We start from the raw sequence: 20,841 nt of genomic DNA, 5'->3' as shown, positions 1-20,841 counted from the left end.
TTAAACCTGTGACTCAACACTACCACCACCCAGCAGGTGTGTTAGTCCGTGTCATGAGGTCATGCCTAACAGTTTTTCCCGGAACTAACAGACTTTATTTCTCATATAGAAGTTCCTAGAGACCTGGGTGAGCAGGACTATTTTCAATTTTCGGTGCCATTTTTCCCTTCACTTACTTTAAGTCCTCTGCCTCAACACTGTATAGTCATTGTTGTTGTGAAGAGATTATCATCATGGCATTGGGGGAAGGGGTAGAAGCAGTAGCTGAGAACTACATCCGGAACTGAAGGCTAAGAGAAACTCTGGGTATGGCATGGCATTTTGAAACCTCTAAACCCACCTCCAATGACACTTCGTCCAACACACTTCCTAATCGGAATCAGTAGTACGAGCCTATTGGGCCATTCTGATTCAAACCACCACACCATCCCATCCTAGAGGTAGTGTGGTTAAAGTGAAGGGAGACTCCTTAAGGAGGGAGCATTTGAGACGGACATCAGCCTGACTTTGTAGGTTAAGGAGTGTCTCAAACCCAAGAAACACCGAGGGAGGAGAAGATAGGGCTAAGCTGGGAGCCAGAGAACAGGATCTGGAGCTGGTTTGACGCTTGCTCTAGTGCTGTTCTGTAATCTCAGTGTGTTAGTTACTCTTCTCATTTCTGTGGCTACAAAAGTAGTTTAGGGAAGGAAAGGTTTAATTTGACTTATAGTTTGAGGGTTCAAGTGCATCAAGGCAGAGAAGGCAAGGCAGTCAGAATGATTTTACAGGGATCAAATTAACTGGTCATACTGGTTTTAAGCTGGCTTCCTTCTTTGTTTCTTTTTAATCAGTCCAAGAGGGGATGGCTGCCTACATTCAGGGTGGGTCTTCTTTCCTCTTCAGCCTGAAACAGCCTCCAAAAACACCTAGCGGGGCAGGAGAGGTGGCTCAGCTGAGTATTCAGTATGAGTGCTGGCTCTCTTCTGTAGAGCCTAGGTTTGGTTCCCAGCATCCACAAAGAGTGAGTGAGCGACCAGCTGTGTTGCTCCAGTTCTGGGAGGTTGCACATGGTCTTCTGGCCTCTGGGAACCAGGTGCGCAGTGGTATATAGCAGCAAGCAAAACATGTTAATCACCGTTCTTGGGGGACAGAGCAGCTGCATCTCTGGAATGAGTTTGACCCCTACCCTGGAAAAAAAATTAACAAAAGTAAATGAGCATTAGTAATTACAATCTGTTGGGAATATTTCCCTATATTCTTGTTTATTCCTCTTTTTTATTTTGTTTATTTGTTTTTTGAGGCTGGCCTCAATCTTGAACTCACAGAGATCTACCTTTCTCTGCCTCTCAAGAGCTGGGATTAAAGGCGTGTACCCCAGGCTTAGCTTTTTTATTTCTCTTAACAGTAAACATTTCAGCAAGACTGACCTTAGCCACCTTCCTTCTCTCTCGCTAGGACTCCATTTAACCTCAGCCCTCTCTCCTCTTATTATTTTTCTTATAATACTTTCGTAATGGTATCCTTTGCCTATTTATTGTCTTAATAAGTAAATAAGTATATATTAATAAATAAATAAAAATATGGTATCTTTGCCTATGTAATGTCTTAATAAAGCAGAAAACTTCTTTGCTCTTTTTTTTTTTTGGCCAATTTATAAAGGTGTCATATAATTGAATTAGTTGAACAAGCCTTTGTTTGAACATCTTGTATCTAGAAGCCTTCAGAAATAACTGATGACTTAGAAGGATGAAATAAATTATTGACTCATTGACTTTGTTTCAATTCATATACTTGTGGACATATCAAACTATTAGTTAATTACTATTATTACCTTGTATTTTAGAGTTGTACCTATTTGTACATATTATAAAATTGGTTAAGTGTTTGAGTTCCTGTAGTGTTCCAGTAACATGTATAGGCATTAAAATAATAACATTTTAGGCTTGATTTAAGATATTTTGAACCAGAAATTTTAACAGAGAAAATTGTTTACATTTTATATATTAATGGGCGTCAAACAAACAGAAAACTTCAGCAGTCAATTTATAATGTAATAGATGCCTGCAATCCAGCACTAGAAGGGTAGAGGCAGGAGCCAGCAGCTTGCATGGGGCCCTGCATCAAAAAAATCAAAACTAAAACCCAGAAAAACAAAATAGGATTCATAAACCAAGATGTATTTATAGAGGTATGCTAGTTTAACATTTTCCCTTAGATTAAATATGAACTCCTTTTTTCCAGATATTTTCTAAATTTGGCACGGTGTTGAAGATTATCACCTTTACAAAGAATAATCAGTTTCAAGCCTTGCTTCAGTATGCTGACCCAGTGAATGCGCAGTATGCCAAAATGGTGATTATGCTTGGTTTTTCATCCTTGGTCATGCTCTTTGGAGACATCTGAAGGAACCATTGTGTCTTACTTGGCCCCAGTTTATCTTGTGCTTAATTAAGTGTGATCCTTGACTGTTGAAAACTGTCGTTTTATGTTTTCTTTGTCTAAGCTGAAGCTTACTGCTTTTCCATCGATATCATCTGCAGTCTACCAGTCCTCAGATCGCCAAGACAAATGCTATCTGTCTGTTGTGTTAAACTCTGTGCTTACATATAGTGTTCCTGGTGCAATCTGACTGATGAGTACATGTCTGACTTTGTGGTTTCATTTACTTGTTTTAAATCAGCCAGACATTGATTTCACTACTTTTCTAACCACGTTCAGCTCTCCTTGTTATTTAGCTCTGAGCTGATAAATATAGATAACCTTAAGAAATATGCTGCTGTCAACTTGCTTTTTTTTAATTGCATGAATCTTTAATTTTGTTTTAATGAGACAGTGACACATTTGGTCACGTTAAATATATGAGAGAGCTGTCATTAACATTAATTCTGCTTCATATTGGTTTAGAGATAGAGACTAAAGTTGAACGTACTTTTGTTTTTCATACAGTTTGAGAAATATAGCCTATAGCCCACCATTTTATTCTTAGGAAGGGACAGACTACTGATCTTTGGTTACAAGTGACTTCCTTTGTTCCTTATTCAAAAAAGCAAGTACAAAAAGAAATAAAATATAACAGTCAATATTCTATGCATTATGACTAACATATCATACTGTTTACAGTAATATTTTATCAATACATTATGGTCACCAACATAAATTATACTTAAATAAAATCAAAGTATGAAATTAACATTTTTAAATATATATTGTGGGAAAATAATCCTAATAGTCTACAGTAGTTTTCCAAGCCTTTGCTTATCTTCCTTCATTTGACTCGACCACTTCAGAAAGGAAACCTAGTTCTCTGGGCTCTTGGCCATTGTACTCTGCTCGATGCTGGGTTGTCACTTAGTCAGAAAGAGGCTCCTCGGTTTGTCGGTGTGGTCTTCATAGAACACCAGTTTCTTTCTCACCTGCTTAGGCTCTGGATGGCCAGAATATCTATAATGCGTGCTGCACTCTCCGTATCGACTTCTCCAAGCTCACCAGCCTTAATGTGAAATACAATAATGACAAAAGCAGAGACTTCACTCGCTTAGACCTTCCTACTGGTGATGGTCAGCCATCTCTTGAACCTCCTATGGCTGCTGCATTCGGTGAGTAGTTTATCAGCCTTCTTAGGTTCTCTGGCTTTCTAAAGGAATCATGGGACAAATATGCCCATAAGTTAAGCCTTAATATAAGGTAGTTGTGTTGGTTCACAAAACACATAGAAGCCTGAAATTATGTTCCAACTTGTTTTCTAACATTAATATTACCCAAAAGCTACTTATTTGCTTTAAAATAATTATTTTAATGGTAATCCGCAAAACGTGCATATTTCTAAACAGAATTTTGACATTAAGTGCTCTTGAGAAAAAAATATTTTTCTTTTAAAGTAATGATAACTTCTAAATCAATATCCTAATTAGCAGATTAGGAAAGCTGATTTTATTCTGTTTTAGTACTTCAGCAATAGTACTTTTATCTTTGTCTTAGGCTATGTGAATATTAATGTTTTACATTAAATAAACCCCTTGAAAACATTTGCCTTTCAAATTATATTTGCAAAAGTGGTTTGAAGAGCTTGCTTTAAATAAAAGATTTAAAGTAAAGTAAACCTTTAGGATGTTTGAGTGGGAGGTCAGCCTCGTCTACATAGTGAGTTTAAAAAAAAAAAATACAACAAACCTTTATGTAAAGGCCAAAAAAGGAAAACAGAATTGGCCATTTTGCATGTGTCATTAGATTAGTATGTGCTACTTTTTAGTTTTTCACCTCTAAAATGTGAGGTTAATTATTCAGGAAAGTTAAATTTTAATAGCCTTATGATTTATTTTCCTCTGCTAAACAACACTTTGGAATATTGTTGGCCTATGGTAGTATTAAATCCATCCATTTTTGTTTGGTTTTTGAGACAGTGTCTTTCTATGTAGCCCTCTTTATTCTGGAACTCACTCAGAGACCTACCTGCCTCTGTCTCCAGAGTGCTAGGATTAAAGGAGTATGCTGTCATACCTGGCTCCAGTTTTGTTTTGTTTTGTTTTGTTTTTTTCGGAGCTGGGGACTGAACCCAGGGCCTTGCGCTTGCTAGGCAAGCGCTTTACTGCTGAGCTAAATCCCCAACCCCACGACTCCAGTTTCTAAGTGAGAAAATTAAAGTGTTAAAACAACTAACCGGTTTAGTTTGTAATTCTATTTTAAAGTAAAATATTTTGTCTTTGTCATTACCATTTCAATAACGAATTACAGAAATTAGGACAGCCTCAAGTTTCCAGAACTTGGCTATCAAATGCAGAATGAGTTTTATTGCAATAATTGAGTGTGTGTGTGTGTGTGTGTGTGTGTGTGTGTGTGTGTGTGTGTGTGTGTGTGTGTTTATGTGTGTGTGTTCGTGTGTGCGTGCACGTGCGCGCACATACATATGTATGTGTATATTATATATATATATGTAAGTATGTATATACACACACATACACATATATATGTAACTAATATGCTCTGTTAGTAGGAAAGAAGGAGGGCCTTTGAAAAATACAGTTAGGAATTGTTTTTTAGCCTGGGTGTGGTGGTACACGCCCTGGTACTCAGGAGGCAGAGGCATGTGGATCTTTGATTTTGAAGCCAGCCAGATCAAAACAGAAACTCTGTATGGAGGTGGTGGGGGAGGTGGTGGGGGAGGTGGTGGGAGGTTGTTCTAAACATAAGTTAATAATACAAAATAATGTCTAATTCTAAATGTAATTTATAAGAAAAAAGTAGTTTTATGTCTTACATGAAAGTTTTAGTCTGTTTCTAATAATCAACAGATTCTCTCTGTGCTTGTCTTGGTTTCAGAGACAATGCACTTTTCTTCTTCTATCACGTTAAAGATTTGTGTGTATACATACTTGTCATCCTCTGTCACTCTCCACTTTGTTTTCTGAGGTATGGTCTCCCACTGAACCTAGAGCTCACTTCGTTGTTACACTAGTTGGTTAGCAAGTCCTGGGGATTCTCTTGTCTTCATATCTCTCCCTTACTCAGGCCTTCATGTTTGCATAGTAAGTATTTTGTGGACTGAGCAATTTTCTTAGCCCCTGTGGTGCTTTGAATATGCTTGGCTTATTAGGTGGCCTTGTTGGAGGAAGTGTGTCACTGTAGGGGTAGGCTTGAAGACTCTCCTCCTAGTGGCTTAAGAGTGCTCAGTCTGCTCCTGGCTTGCTTTTGATGGAGATGTAGAACTCAGATCCTCTAGCACCATGTCTGCCTGAACACTGCCATGGTCCACCTTGATGATAATGGACCTGTATGCCAGCTCCAATTAAATGTTGTCTTGGTCATGGTGTCTGTTCACAACCATGCAAAACTTAAGTAAGACAGAAGCTGGTGTTAGGAGCCCATGCTTTTATTTGGAAGAATGTGAATTTGGGAATTTCGGGTTTGGAAAGCAGTGGAATGTTTTCAGTTTGGCTTAATGGTCTATCTTAGTAGGAATATGAAAGACTTTGTTGCTGAGGGCAATTTGAACTGTGAAAGCCTGGTTTTACAGGTTTTAAAGGAGAATTTTTAATATGTGGCTGGTGTTGTGATTTTTGTTTTTTGTTTTTTTTTTTATTATGACAATGTGTCTGCTCTTTGCCGTTGTCTAGAGTCTCCTGAGGCTCAGGTGAAGAGATTTAGATTAGTTGCTTTGACAAAGGAACTCTCGGAAACCCCCTGCATTGTCTTTGTTCTTTGATTTAATCTTGTGAAGAGCAGCTTCATAAAGCATAACAAGCTCTGAACAAACAAAACCAAAAATACAAAAATGTACCTTTCAAATATTAAAGGGCTACCAGGAAGTAGAATGGAGCTGAATTCTATGTTCAAGGAGATAAACAGGGCTGGAGAGATGGCACAGCGGTTAAAGGCACTGACTGCTCTTCCAGAGGTCCTGAGTTCAATTCTCAGCAACCACATGGTGGCTCACAACCATCTGTAATGGGATCTGATGCCCTCTTCTGGTGTGTCTGAAGACAGCTACAGTGTACTCATTTTAAAAAAGGAGATAATCAGATTAAGGGAGTGGTGACCTTGAAGCAAGATCCCACCCTGCTAAGCTTATTTATAAGCAGTTGAACAAGGGACTTGGTTATTATTTTCATTTAGACTTGTAATCTTAAACGATCTACAATCCATAAATGAAGGACACACTGTGATCCAGATCTTGAGACTGGAAAACACAGGCTTTTGATCTGGATCTTGAGGAACAGTGGCCATGAATAACTTAGGCCTAGGCATGGTGGAATATACCTTCAATTCCATGAGACAGAGGCAAGCAGATCTGAGCTTAAGGCCAGCCTGGAACAGAGCAAGTTCCAACTAGATCAAAGCATGGTGGTCCACACCTTTGATGCCAGTACTCAGGAGACAGAGGCATGCAGATCTGAGTTCACGGTCAGTCTACAGAGCAAGTTCCAGGACAGCCAAGCTTAGGCAGTGAAGGGAGTTGGAAAACAGAAGTGTAATGATAATGTAATAGAGCAAGGGGATATGTTCCAGCTCTTGCAAGCATCAGAACTCTGCAGCTTCTGACATGTGGCTCTGGCTTTAGAGTCCAGAATAGAAGGGACTACTGGGAAAAATCGATGCTGGTTAACTGGAGCCGAGTGGTTTCCCAGACCACAAAGAAACTATCTATGTTCCAGAGATAGCCAGGGTTGTACTTCATGCTGCAACTGGCCTTGGTAATGTGTAAGAGTCACCGTCGCCCAGGTGGTACTGGTTTTGAAGGCAGGAAGGATCATGAAGAGCAGCTGAGCTCGACTCTGTGAAAGGCCAGAGGAGGCCATTGGTGAAGGTGCAGCCTCAGTTGTAGTTAATGGTCCAGGGCTGCAGGGGTCGTGTAAAGAAGCCTGTGAGAGGCTATTGGTGAAGCCTAGTTGCAGCAGAGGACCCCAGAGTATTAGAGATGTCAGTACCATGAGATGATCACCAAGAATAGCAGCAGCAGTGGAGTGCAGTCAAACCGGAGCCTAGAGTACTACAGAGGGCAGAGCTGGAGAAGTGACCCAAACCCTTTGAGACACCCAGAAGATCATGTATGGATCCCAGCCATTGTAACAAGAAGCTGCAAAGTTGATGTTGCCTTGGATATTCCAAGGTGTTGATGTCAGAGCTGTGGGATACCTGCCGAGGAAAGCTGCTAACAGGGTAGAACCAGTTCAGAAGGAAAGTTTGCTGCAGTCAACAAAGACGAAAGGAGTTGGAGATCTGAAGAACACTTTGACATTGGACAAGGAGATGCAGAGTTTGGAGTTTGCCCAGCTAGTTTTTGGTCTTGTTTGGTCTGGTATTTCTCCATTATGTTTTAGAATGGCAATGTTGATGTTAGAGGTAGATGATCTGCTTTTTGATGTGATTTTTATAGGGGATTAAGTGATAAGCTGAATCTCAGAAGAGTCTTTGAATTTTGGATTTTTAACATTGTTGAAACTGTTAGATTGTGGGATTTTTTAAGTTGGTGTAAATGTATTTTTCATTATACTATGGCTAGTTGTGGTCCAACAGATTCATGTGTTTGAACAAGCCTATGGGGGCCAGGGAGTGGAATGTGGTGGTTTGAATATTTTTGGGCCAGGGAGTGGCACTATTAGGTGTATCCTTGCTGGAGGAAATGTGGGGGTGGACTTGGAGACCCTCCTCCTAGCTGTCTGAGTATGCTCAGTCTGCTGGCTTCATTTGGATGAAAATCTAGAACTTTCAGCTCCTCCAGCTCCATGCCAGCCTAGATGCCGCCATCCTTCCCACCTTGATGATACTGGACTGAATCTCTGAACCTATAAGCCAGCCCCAATTAAATGTTGTCCTTATTAGAGTTGCATTGGTCATGGTGTCTCTTCACAACAATGGAAACCCTGAGACAGCCCTTATAATGATAGAATGGTATCTTAACATAGTAGTTTTTGTCTTGGTTATTAGCATTGAGTACATCCTCAGTTACCATCTCACCCGCCCCCTTGTGTGGTGTGTGTGTGTGTGTGTGTGTGTGTGTGTGTGTAGTAATTGTTGTGTGTGACGAGTCTTATTTTAAAAAAAATACTTGTTACACTAAAGTTATGAAGATACTCATAATGGATACAGTAGTGCATATGTACCCATTACTCAGGAGGCTGAGACAAGGATTGTGAGTTCAAGAGTAACCTTAGGTATATAAAGAGACCCTGTCTCAAATGAACAATTTTTTTTATAGCAAAAGAGCATTGCTTATATTCTAAAGTTCATAGTATTTTAAGTGGCTTTGTTTTAAAATAATGTAAGCTGTAGGAATAGCATAAATGACTCGATTCAGATTTGCCATCTGTGTCATGCTGTGCTTGTTTTAGCCTTTCCAATTGTATTCGTATATATTTATAGTTGTATCTCCCTCTTGAAACCATTGGAGAGTAAGATGCAAATGTGTTAAGAGTTTACTTCTAAATGCTCAATGAATGTTTGTGTTTTTCAGACAAGGTAGCCTAGGATGGCCTTGAGCCTGCCTAAGCTAAGTTTATAAGTTCCAGCCAGCTCTTTGTTCTCTTCTCTTCCCTGCTCTTCCTCTCTTCCCTGTCCTTTCTCTCTACCTCCACCTCTTCCCTCCACGTGCTCATGGCCGGCCTTTCCTCTCCTCTCCTCTTCTTCTCTCATTAAACCTCTCCACGTGGAAAAAAAAAAAAATAAGTTCCAGCCAATGGGCTTAGCAAATCAGTATTTTTAAATGAAATCCATTTTTTAAAATTATAAAATTAATACCTACTCCATACAGCATCTAACCAATAGAACTTTCAAAGTTTTGCCAGTTACAAAAATAATATATAGCCATTTTTTCTAAAAACTTGAAAATTATCAGGCTTATCCACTGAGCCATCTCTCTAGCTCCATGGAAACTTTCAATGGCACTTAGTATATTTGTGTTTTGTGTCTGTATCTGTGTCTGTCTGACCTCTGTGTGCATGCACAGACATGTAAATTTACTTGCCCATGGAGGCTGTAGAACAAACTTAGGCATCATTCTGTAGACTCCATCCACCTCTTTTCACGACAATCTTCTCATTGGTGTGGAACTAGTTAGTTAGGCTAGGCTGACTGATGAGCCTGTGTATCTACTTGTATCTGCCTATGGAGGGTTGAGTTTCATCAATGTGAGTTCTGGGGATCAAATGCTGATCTTCTTGTTTACATGGAAAGCACTTTACTGTCCCAGCCTTCTTACCTGCCATTAATGCCACTTGAAAAAGTTAACTTTTTTTTTTTTGGGGGGGGGTTCTTTTTTTTTTGGAGCTGGGGACCGAACCCAGGGCCTTGCGCTTCCTAGGTAAGCGCTCTACCACTGAGCTAAATCCCCAGCCCCAAAAAGTTAACTTTTTAAAAACAAATTATTTATTTTGTATATATGAGTACACTGTAGCTGCCTTCAGACCCACCAGAAGAGGGCATCAGATCCCATTACAGATGGTTGTGAGCCACCATGTGGTTGCTGGGAATTGAACTCAACCTCTAGAAGAGCAGTCAGTGCTCTTAGCTGCTGAGCCATCTCTTCTTAATAACATGGAAATATGTCGGCTGCTTTCAACAGATCCACCTGGAAAAACAGATGGAAACAGCACAGTCTGTGCTTGGTTGGGTTTTTTACTATTCCCTGAAACCTGTTTTTCTCTTCTTTCTCACGTAACTCTTGTTGAAAGGCCTCCACTTAATTTGGAAGTATTCCACAGGACCCAGGGATCACTTTTTTCTATTTCTAAGGCTTTGCCTTTCTTTTCCCCAATAGGATACTTTTCTCCCTTTCCCTTTAGCCCTGAACTATTTTGTTTTGCCAAGTTTTCATCTGTAGGCATCCAATGGCTAATTCAGCATAATTACTAAGTTTGTATGTTACTTAGAATTATTTTAAGTTTGCCTTGGTGTTTCCAGTTGTGTATCTTACAGTCGGTCACCCCACACTTGATTCCTCCATTGGAACTGCCTTCTGTTTTATTGACACTGTCACAAGGCTTCCTATAGAAAATGCTGGCATTGCTTGTCTAGAATACACAGAGAGAGCATTCACTGTGCTTTGTAGTTACATACTATGTAGCTCAAACTTTGCCTAACTTCCAGATCCTAATCCTAATCCATCCTAGTCCTCTAGGACTTGTCCGTAGTCCACTTGCTGGGTTATATAACTGGAGAACCCTCAGCATGTGAATCTCTGTAATTCATTCTCAATGACAAATGTTTCATCTCATATTTGTCTATTTAAACAGAATCACACCGTGTAGCCCAGACTGGCCTTAAATTCATGATCTTACTGTTTCAGTAATGGAATTAAAAGCATGTGCCACATTGTCCAGCGTTATTATTTTTTTTCATCAATTGGCCCCGTACTCCTTCAACACAGTACAGTTCAACAACCATTTGATGGCTTTTCATATAGGAAAGACATGCTTCAGGTAAACACCAGAATCTTAGCCTAGTCCAGACTCCATTAACAGCTAAGCTTCATCCTTGAAACCAGTTGAAAGATCTCAGGCTCTGGAGGTTTCCATACTTCTGGAATTATCGACTGAACCCATCTTCAAGTCCACTTATAATACATTTTCACATAGGCATTTCATAGTGTATTGATAAGCAAATACACACACACACACACACACACACACACACACACACACACACATCATATCAGGCAATATATTTACTGTAGCTTTTTCTTCACAGGTGCACCGGGTATAATGTCCTCTCCATATGCAGGGGCTGCTGGATTTGCCCCAGCCATTGCATTTCCTCAAGCAGCAGGTGAATCCTTTCAGATTGAATTTGAAATTTATCTTTAAAGGAGAGTCTTTGTTTTCTAGGACCTCATCAGATTTGGACAATTTAAAATAAAGGCATTAGGTAAACAACCATAGAGTGTAACTTGAATGCACAGCATCTTTATATATTTACAAATAATTCTCTCGTGTTCCACTGTGTACTCCAATAATTCCACTCTGTGTTTGAGTTACTTAGTTAACTATAGATTAACTACATCAAACTAGTAAACTATTAAACCCGTGTCAGTTTGTTAGATAAGGTGTATGATCTTCTTCTTCCTTTGTTGATAAGCTTATTTTTAATTTTTTTTTTTTTTTTTTGAGCTGAGGACCGAACCCAGGGCCTTGTGCTTGCTAGGCAAGTGCTCTACCACTGAGCTAAATCCCCAACCCCTGTTGATAAGCTTATTATATGTTGAACAAACCTGAGTTTTATTTACCTCTGTATCTTCTACACATTTGAAAGAATCATAGCCAGTAAAAACATAAACAATGAACATCTTTGGAGAATGTTTTACCATTTGTGAGTTCTTAATAGTACCAATGAAGGGTACTAATATCATTTATTTCAGGGGATGCAATTTTTTTCCTGGGAATATATATAAAATAATAATTATTATTCCTGGAATAATTAAGAAATAGGAACTAGCTTTGGCTGCTCTGGAAATCTCTATGTAGAGCTGACTGGCTATGAACTCACAGATCTGCTCCCCTAAGTGCTGGGACGCTGCCACCACCACCACCACCACCCAGCTTTATGACTTTTTCATCATATACTTTATTGTTTGATCTCTGTAAAGAAAACTGGTTTGTAATTAAGAAGTGGTATGCTATGAATCTGATCTTATATATTAACATTTATGAATTTTAACTATTTATGGACATAATAACTGTATTTTAAATTTCAGAGTAGCTGCTTTCTAGAAATTATTTTTATATTTTAATGTTATAATTCTGGAAATTTTAGTTACTGTCTCTATTGGGCAGAATAGAATTAACTGAAAAGAAGACTGATTTTTGAGAATAAAGTTTAAATCCTAGTTTGGTGGTTTAACACATTGTAACACATCTTTTAGGTGACCATTCTGGTTATTTAAAAATAAAACAAAACAGAAACTCCACAGAGTTTGCTCTTTGAATCTCTTAGAGTTTAATTTTTTTCTTACTTTGTTTCAGATATTTTGTTTAGACACACTGTAGTGTAAAATACAATAATAGACAGTAAGCAGAATGAGGAAAATGAATGAATGTTTAATTGGTTGAGACTTGTAAGGCGCACTCTGGTTCTGCTTTGAGCTGATGGCATTAGCAAAGTTGAGTGAATTAGAAGGGCATGAGAAGGGGATTGTACGAAGGAGAAAAGAATTAGGCTAGTCGTGGTGCTCGCCTTCAGTTGAAGCACTCAGGAGGCTGAGACAAGGATCTCTGAGTCCTAAGCTAGCTAGAGATATAAAGATGAATGAAGGGCATTCAATTGGAGGGTGCCGTCTGTACAGTCTTAAACCTCTTAGATTGTCCAGCGAAAACAGGGTAATTTCAAGTCTACTTCAAGTTAACTCCACAGTGTAAAGTCATCAGATGAGTATGAAGAAGAATGTTAAACTGAAAGAAGCAGGTTGAAGCTGGGGCTATAGCATAGTTGGTGATGGTGTGTGCCTAGTACTCAGGGACCTGCTGTCATTCCCAGTATTGTAAGACAAAGAAAGAAAGCATTGGCTCCTTTTATAGAATCAGAGGCTTCTATAGCCTTAGACACTTTCAAAGCAAAGCTGTAAGTAGTGGGACAATGAGACAGTGTTTTCAGTCAATATATCAGCCTTCAGTAGTTCAAGAATACCTAGGGCATGAAAAGTCCGAGATTCTGTTACAAAATACAATACATTTATTACTTTACAAGGCTAAAAAAAACCATTTTTTCCATGTAAGCTATTAGGTAGTACACCCCAGCATACATCTTTGATACTTCTATTGAAGGGCTATGCATGTGTATACCACCTTGATAGTTTTTGAATATGAAAATTACATTCACTTGATATAAAGGTGCTGGATAGAAAAGTGATTGTAGGTAATAGGTCCTCTGAGAAACCTGGGTTTTTTGTGGTGGGGAGCAGAGGGTTAAAGGTTGAGACAAGGTTTCACTGTGTAGCGCTGGCTATCCTGGTCCTTACTGTGTATACCAGCTGGCCTAGAACTCAGAGATCCACCACCACCCAACTTCCTACCTGGCAACTAAGACCAATGAGTCCAGTTAGTCTATGGAGCACAGCAAACCCGGTATTAATTATGATCATGTCAACAAATAAGGCTCTCATCTTACAGTAGACTCTGGGAAGGTGGCCTTGGCTAACCTTTATGATGATCTGGACACTTTTTATGTTTACTTTCTTGGCTTAAGTTCTATCCTATCAAATGTTACTCTTCAGATGATTAGAATATAAGAAACACTGTGTGTCTTTAAAAGGTCTGTCCGTCTCGGCTGTTCCTGGAGCCCTTGGTCCTCTCACACTTACTTCCTCTGCTGTCAGTGGAAGGATGGCCATTCCTGGGGCAAGTGGTATACCAGGGAATTCCGTTCTGCTGGTCACCAACCTCAATCCTGACGTGAGTGGAAAAATGCTCTTAAGTCTGAGAAGTGGGATGGTGGCTCTTATAATGCTTAAGTTTGTTTTGAGGAATTTAATAAAAATTATCAATAGGCTATATAGAAGTATAAATAGTACTGTAACAGAATAAACTGTCTTTATTATATTATAAATAGCTGTTTTTAAGTTGTGCTATATTTAGTTATATTTTATGTTATCCTTTTCAGTTTATCACACCACATGGGCTTTTTATCCTATTTGGTAAGTTTTAAAAAATTTTTTTAAATATTATCTGTGGTTATTTATTTAGAAATACCTGTTTATAGAGTGGAGACTGGGAAGGGGGACAGCATTTGAAATTAAATAATAACATAACTGATTAATAAGAAAAAAAAGAAATACTGTTCATTACTTTATATGCTTCATGATAGGTTTGGCTGGAGCAAAGATTATAACCAGGGGAATAAAGACTTACAAAGTACGAAGAAATATGGTTCCCTAAAGAAAATAAATAAATGGGGAAAGCGTATCATTTAAGCAAGACTTTGAGGTGTGGTTTTGCTTTTAGAGTACTGGGAGTCAGACCCAGGACCTCTTCTGTGTTATGCCAGGACCACGCTACCAAATTTCACCCTCAGTTTTTCTCAGGCTAGTGAGATCCTATCCCTAAGAAAAGAGAGAAAGAAAAGAGAAAAGTTAGGAAACTGTCAGTCTTCCCCTCTCCGTTGGAAGCTTAAGTAAGCATGTTTTCCAGCCTCAGTTATTTATACATATCTTTTATTACATGCGTGTAGTATAAGCACACAAACAAAAATGGGGACAGTAAAAATGATCAAAAGTTAAAGAACGCAATACAAAACCTCTCCGTTAGAAACAGAAAGCTCCAGTGGAAATGCCTCATTTCTACTGTGCTTCTTGCACTAATGTTTTCAGTTGAATCCAGTCGTTTTTCGATGTGCTTTACCTAGAAAACTTGTTTTCCTGTTAGCAGATTTTGAAAACTGCTGTATTTGAATGTTTAACAAATAGGGCAGGGTGCTTATTTCTAGATTCTTTAAGTGGTTGTTTTTTCAGACCTAGAGGTTGAACCTAGGACCTTTTGCTTGTTAGGCAAGGGCATCTACCACTGAAACGGAGTCTTTGTTTAGCCCAGAAGATCTTTTTGCCTTGGCCTGCAAAGTAGCTAGGGTTATGGCCTGCTGCACTGCACTTTGTTGCTCTAACTGTGGAGTGTTAGTTTTAGTTTCTGTTCTTTGAAATTGGAGATATGATGCAATGGTTTAGACTGGATATTCTACCTGCTTGCCTATTGAACTCAAATATTTATTAAAATCTTTATTATTTTGTATGTATATGATGCATGTATGAGTACACATGTGCCACTGCATACATATACATATGGATGTTAAAGAACAACACTGGAGTCAGTCCTTTCCTTCCACCTTGTCTTGTTTTTTTGAGACAGGGTTTCTGTGTGACGTCAGTTGTTCTGGAACTCACTCTGTAGACCAGGCTGGCGTTGAACTGAGAAATTTGCCTGCCTCTGCCTCCTGAACACTAATATTAAATGTGCAAGCCACCATGCATGGCTTTATATAGTTTTCTTTTTTTTTTTCTTTTTTTCGGAGCTGGGGACCGAACCCAGGGCCTTGTGCTTGCTAGGCAAGTGCTCTACCGCTGAGCTAAATCCCCAACCCCATTTTTTTTTTTTTTTAAGGTTTATTTCAGCTTGTCAGTTTTGAGAAGGTGGTAGATTCAGAATGCTTGATTTCTTTTGTTTGTTTTGTTTTAATTTTAAAATTCGTCTCTAGGTTAAATGTTGTCTTTAAATGGCAGTAAGCTCACCTTTCCTCTGTGTACTGTGAAGGTACTGTATTCAGTCTCTCACTGAATTACAGGTGTGGTGATAATGCCGCTCTGCTTTTTGTGACCCCAGTGATAATCTCTGCTGTAAAAACTGCAGACTATGATAGGACATGGGGCGGGGTGATGAAAAAGGGCTTTCTTTCTTAAATGGTAGGCCCTCCTGTCTTTAATTTTTTTAGAGTAAAAGTTCATAAAATGTAATATTTCATGTTGGTCTTTACTTTCTTTCCACACTGAAATGAATTCTTTTCCCTTTTGTAATAGATGACTGACTGTGGGAACCACTAATAATAAACAGACAAACAAATTAGTATGGTGAGATGAGCTAGAAGGTGTTAGGGTAGATCCTGAGTCCATAGGAGAGCTATGACAGGTACAAGGATAGAAGTGGACAATTGTGAGAGCTGCGTAGACCATAAATTCTAAAGGTGCTGGTGATTGGCTGAAAGATTTTAAGAAAGATAATATCGAAAGTTGGTATCTCACAGAAGCAGTTGTGTGCAAAGTGTGCATCCAGGGTTTCCCAACACTAGAAATAGAAAGATGTGACAGGGTTTGACTCCATTGAGAAATATACTGAGTTTGATGTGTTTATGAGACCTCCAGGACAGATGGAGAGGTAAAAGCTGTGAAACATAATATTAAGACAGTATATGTAAGATTGCCATGGGATGGTGCATAACAAGAAAAAGAAATCTGTAGATACAGGTAAAATTACTCTACAGCCAGGCATTTAAATTCAGTGCTTTGTGTTTTGCTTTAATTAGGAGTGTATGGTGATGTACATCGAGTGAAGATTATGTTTAACAAGAAAGAAAATGCCTTGGTGCAGATGGCCGATGCGAGTCAAGCCCAGATAGGTACTGACAGTAGTGATGCCCATTTTGCATATTCCTTCTGAATGAGCATTGTAGCACTGGTACGGATGTAATTTTGCAGCAGCACTTCCTTATGGTAGTGTTTTTATGATCATTTGCACCTGCTTTATTTGAGGCTCTGAAGTTCTTTATGTGACACACATATAACACTGTCAGTGCTGACAGCTTGGACTCCAGGACTCCTCCCATTCACTTTAATAAGTGTCTTTTCTTTCACCTTTTTGTATGGTACTTCTTTTAAAAGCTGAAAAATTACGTATGAGAAGAAAGGAGTATTTTCTTCTAAGTTAGATTTTATAGAACTGTTGAGTAATTTATAAAAGTCTTGACAAGTACCCTAATAATGGTAAAAGAACGTGTTCTTCCCAGCCATTAAAGTATAGCTATTCAGATGCCTTACAACACTGCCTTGCTTAAGACAAACTCTAAAGTCAGATAACCATTCCGTGAGGGTTTGTTTTTTTTTTTTTTTTTTTTTGGTTCTTTTTTTTTTTCGGAGCTGGGGACCGAACCCAGGGCCTTGAGCTTCCTAGGTAAGCGCTCTACCACTGAGCTAAATCCCCAGCCCCCCCACCCCCCTGAGGGTTTGTTATGTTCCATGCCTGAGGCTTCCTGGCACCCTGCTCAGAGGCTACTTTGTTTGGTTAGGTTAATTTTTAATTTTATTGTAAAATGAAGTTATCTAATATATTTTCCTATCAGCTCTTGAAATGCTTTTGATTCATAAAGTTTTATGTGTATGGGTATTTTGTCTGAATATTTGTCCGTGTGCCCATGTGTGCCTGTGGCTCGCAGAGGTCAGAGAAGGAACTGAATCCCTTGAGCTGGAATTAGAGACAGTTTGAAGTTGGCGTGTGTGCTGAGCATTGAACATGGGTTCTCTGGGAATCAGCAAATGCTCTTCACCTATGAGTCATCTCCAGCTCCTGAGCTCCTGAATTTTAAACCTTTAAACTGATTACAATTTTAAATGACTAAATTCTTAAAAATGGTCACATATTTTTTGAGAATGTTAATCTTGTTACTCAAAGTTTTCCTATTTTCTTCCTGTCCAATAGCAATGAACCACCTAAGTGGTCAGAGACTTTATGGAAAAGTACTTCGGGCTACACTGTCCAAACATCAAGCTGTCCAGCTCCCTAGAGAGGGACAAGAAGACCAAGGTCTGACCAAGGACTTCAGCAATAGTCCCCTGCATCGCTTTAAAAAGCCTGGCTCAAAGAACTTCCAAAACATCTTCCCTCCGTCAGCCACACTGCATCTCTCCAACATTCCGTATGTATCTAATAAGTTACTCAGATGATTACTCTGTAATATGTGCGTTATTAGGTAAGCAAAAGCCACAACTTTCCTAAACGTAAAAGTTAACCTTGGTTGATAACTTCTTTTCTGTTCCATCATGTTGAGAGGATCCTGTATTTCTAATCAGACTCTTAAAAGTGAAATCATCAGCACTCGAGGATTTTCATTAAATAGTTTAATTAGTTGCTTTTGTGTTTTAAGAGGGCATAAAGGGGTTGGGGATTAGCTCAGTGGTAGAGCGCTTGCCTAGCTAGCAAGCACAAGGCCCTGGGTTCGGTCCCCAGCTCCGAAAAAAAGAAAAGGGAAAAAAAAGGGCATAAAGATAAGAATATTCAGGTATTGCTTTAGTATATGTTTGTTTGTTACTTGGTAGAGGAAGTGCAGCTCTCAGGTAGTACATCAGCATCAGTTTGTCTAAACATTTGAAGAATTTTGTGATATGAGACCATCAACCTTAGGTATAAACGTGGTGTAAATTCATACAATGCCTTTGCTGCTTTGGAACCACATAGAAGACTGGGAGTTTACGCAAAGTTGTGTAGTCCACATAGCATGATATAGTTAGTCTCTGTCCCTCCAAAGAAGACATTTATTGTAATTCCCTGATAATTAAAAAAAAAAAAGCAGCAATTTTTATCTATTTTAAACCTACTCATGAAAGGGGAAGCCTTGGGATAGTGCTAAAAGTTGTGGGAGTGTATTTGTGTATTTATGTGTATATAAGGGAATGGATGAATAAAGTTTGGAACATAATTGTAAGAACGTGAACTAATGAGTAAAGAAAAATAATTACTTCAATTAGTATTGACTACTTCAGTTCTTCTGCTGGTATACAGTCAAGCTTGATGGGAATTTTTCATCTAAATTAGGCAGTAAAATCAAACTTCATACTAGTTCTACAAATGGAGTTTTAAGAAACTCTTAAAGGAGTCACTTTACAAACCATTCCTAACATACACGAATTTAAAACTATGTTGGCTCTGTGAGCAGTGGTAGTGCACACATTTAATCTAGCACTCGAAAGGCAGAGTTAGTCGCATCCCTGAGTTCAAGGCCAGCCTGGTCTACAGAGTAGTTTGAGGACAGCCACAGCTATACAGAGAAACCCCGTCTTGAAAACCAGAAAGTATCAGCTCACTGCTGTGGACTATCTAAATGGACCTGTTATTTTTGGTGTATGTTTTTATGTCTGTTTGGCTAGTTGGTTGGTGGGGTTTTTTTTGTCTTGTTTTGTATTTCAGTGTTTACACCCAGTCCTCATGTATGGCCAGCAAGTTCTCCACTATTGAGCTAGACATCCAACCTTTTTATTTATGTTGAAGCTTCTGAAACTTGAGACCTTCGTCTTGAGACTTCATCTTCTTGACTAACTGGGATTGTTGGATTTTACCATTATGCCCAGTTTATTTCTTCCTTAAATATAGCACATTATGTAGGAGCTGGTCACCAATTATAATTTACATAGGACATTATAGATGAAGAAAGAAATGCTAGTATTTCTATTTCCCAAGTTGTAGGTTCTATGCTGGTGTTGTCTTATTTAATTTTATCTCAATCCTTTTTTAAAATGATTTATTTTTCTTTCATGTGCATGTTTGTCTGTGAGGGGTGTTGGATCTTTTAAAATTTGAGTTACAGCCAGTTGTGAGCTGCCATGTGGGTGCTGGGAATTGAACCTGGGTTCTCTGGGAGAGCAGCCAGTGCTCTTAGCCTCTGAGCTATCTTCCCAGTCCCTATGACAACCTTTTTTGTTTCTTGTTTTTAATCTAAGCTTTAAATAACAGATGCATGAATTTGACTGTTACAAGTGTATGGTGCATGCACATTCTCATTAAGTACATGAATACTTTTTGTAACTGTCCACTCTTACCTGCGTCACCATTCTGTCATCCAAGTTGAAAAGTGTCATGCTAAGCAATCACATCCATATTTCTGTGAGCTCTAGTCTAGTAACTAACTGTTCTACCTCGACTTATCAGTTTATAGTAGCTTTTGACACAGTCATTGGTTCAGTTTACTGATGGTATTCATACTCAGGAGGATAGTTCTTTCAGAAGGATATACAAATGAGAAAGGAATACAGTGTAAGCATAACTGTTTCCTTGAAGAATCCCTGATTGCTTTTCATCATGTGACTCTGTAATAGACCACATCATGTTAGTTAATACTACTCCCAAACACAGCATAGTAGTAAATATTTATTATCTCATACTTTTAATCAGGAATGTAGAGGCAGCTCAGCTGGCTAATCTCTGAGTATGATTCATAAGGCAAAGGGGTACCTGAGAGTAAGCTCAGTGGTAGAGTTTCTACGGAGCATGTGGAGAACCTGCTTTTAGTTCTTGGCACATTCTGCTGTTTCTACAATGTCCTAAAGGTTCCAGAAGATGTGTCATTGCAGTATGAGAGAATAGCCAGGAGGGTAATATTTGGAGGTAAAAGTAGTTAGGGACCATCTTAGAGATGCGTATTCTGAAACCTTGAAAGCTATAGGAAGTGTATGATTCCAGACTGTAGCAGGTAAGCCAGAGCTGGGTATACAACTTTGTTATTACTTGTGTTAATTACTAATGCCAGTAGTGTGAGAATAATAATCATTTTGAAAAACCACTACAGTTGTTATCTTTAGATTTCCCTTTATACTTTCACCATCTCTAGATTTGTATGTATCAAACTAAACTGTTCTGCAATTTAGAAGACATTGTTGGGGATATGAAGTACACTAGAGATCTGATGACAGTCAGAGCTCATCCTTGATTCGTTTGTAAGTGGGGCTAATGTAGGTGACACTCTATTTCCACAGTCCTTCTGTTACAATGGATGATCTGAAGAACCTGTTCACGGAAGCTGGATGTTCAGTGAAGGCTTTTAAATTCTTTCAGTAAGTCTTTGCTTTCAAAAAGTAATTAATATTTTAACATGGATTGCTGGTTTTTAAAAAGTAGTTTAGCAAAGTCCAGA

At 38.8% G+C, this 20,841-nt stretch overlaps 1 protein-coding gene across 5 annotated transcripts in view; it reads left to right on the top strand.

Moving 5' to 3' along the window:
• Ptbp3 (polypyrimidine tract binding protein 3) overlaps nucleotides 1-20,841 on the top strand; it is an 86,158-nt gene that overhangs the window by 60,123 nt on the left and 5,194 nt on the right. For 4 of the 5 annotated variants that reach the window (XM_039110848.2, XM_006238207.5, XM_006238206.5 and 1 more), the window contains 8 exon segments: nucleotides 2,221-2,331; nucleotides 3,401-3,575; nucleotides 11,158-11,235; nucleotides 13,714-13,853; nucleotides 14,062-14,095; nucleotides 16,468-16,560; nucleotides 17,637-17,853; nucleotides 20,684-20,761. In XM_039110848.2, coding sequence (XP_038966776.1) covers nucleotides 2,221-2,331; nucleotides 3,401-3,575; nucleotides 11,158-11,235; nucleotides 13,714-13,853; nucleotides 14,062-14,095; nucleotides 16,468-16,560; nucleotides 17,637-17,853; nucleotides 20,684-20,761 — 926 coding nt within the window. 5 annotated transcript variants of the gene reach the window in all.

This window comes from Rattus norvegicus, chromosome 5, assembly GCF_036323735.1.
Source record: "Rattus norvegicus strain BN/NHsdMcwi chromosome 5, GRCr8, whole genome shotgun sequence".
NCBI classification, from domain to species: Eukaryota; Metazoa; Chordata; class Mammalia; order Rodentia; family Muridae; genus Rattus; species Rattus norvegicus.
Note: the sequence above shows the minus strand (reverse complement) of the source record. Positions and strands in the feature narration are given on the sequence as shown.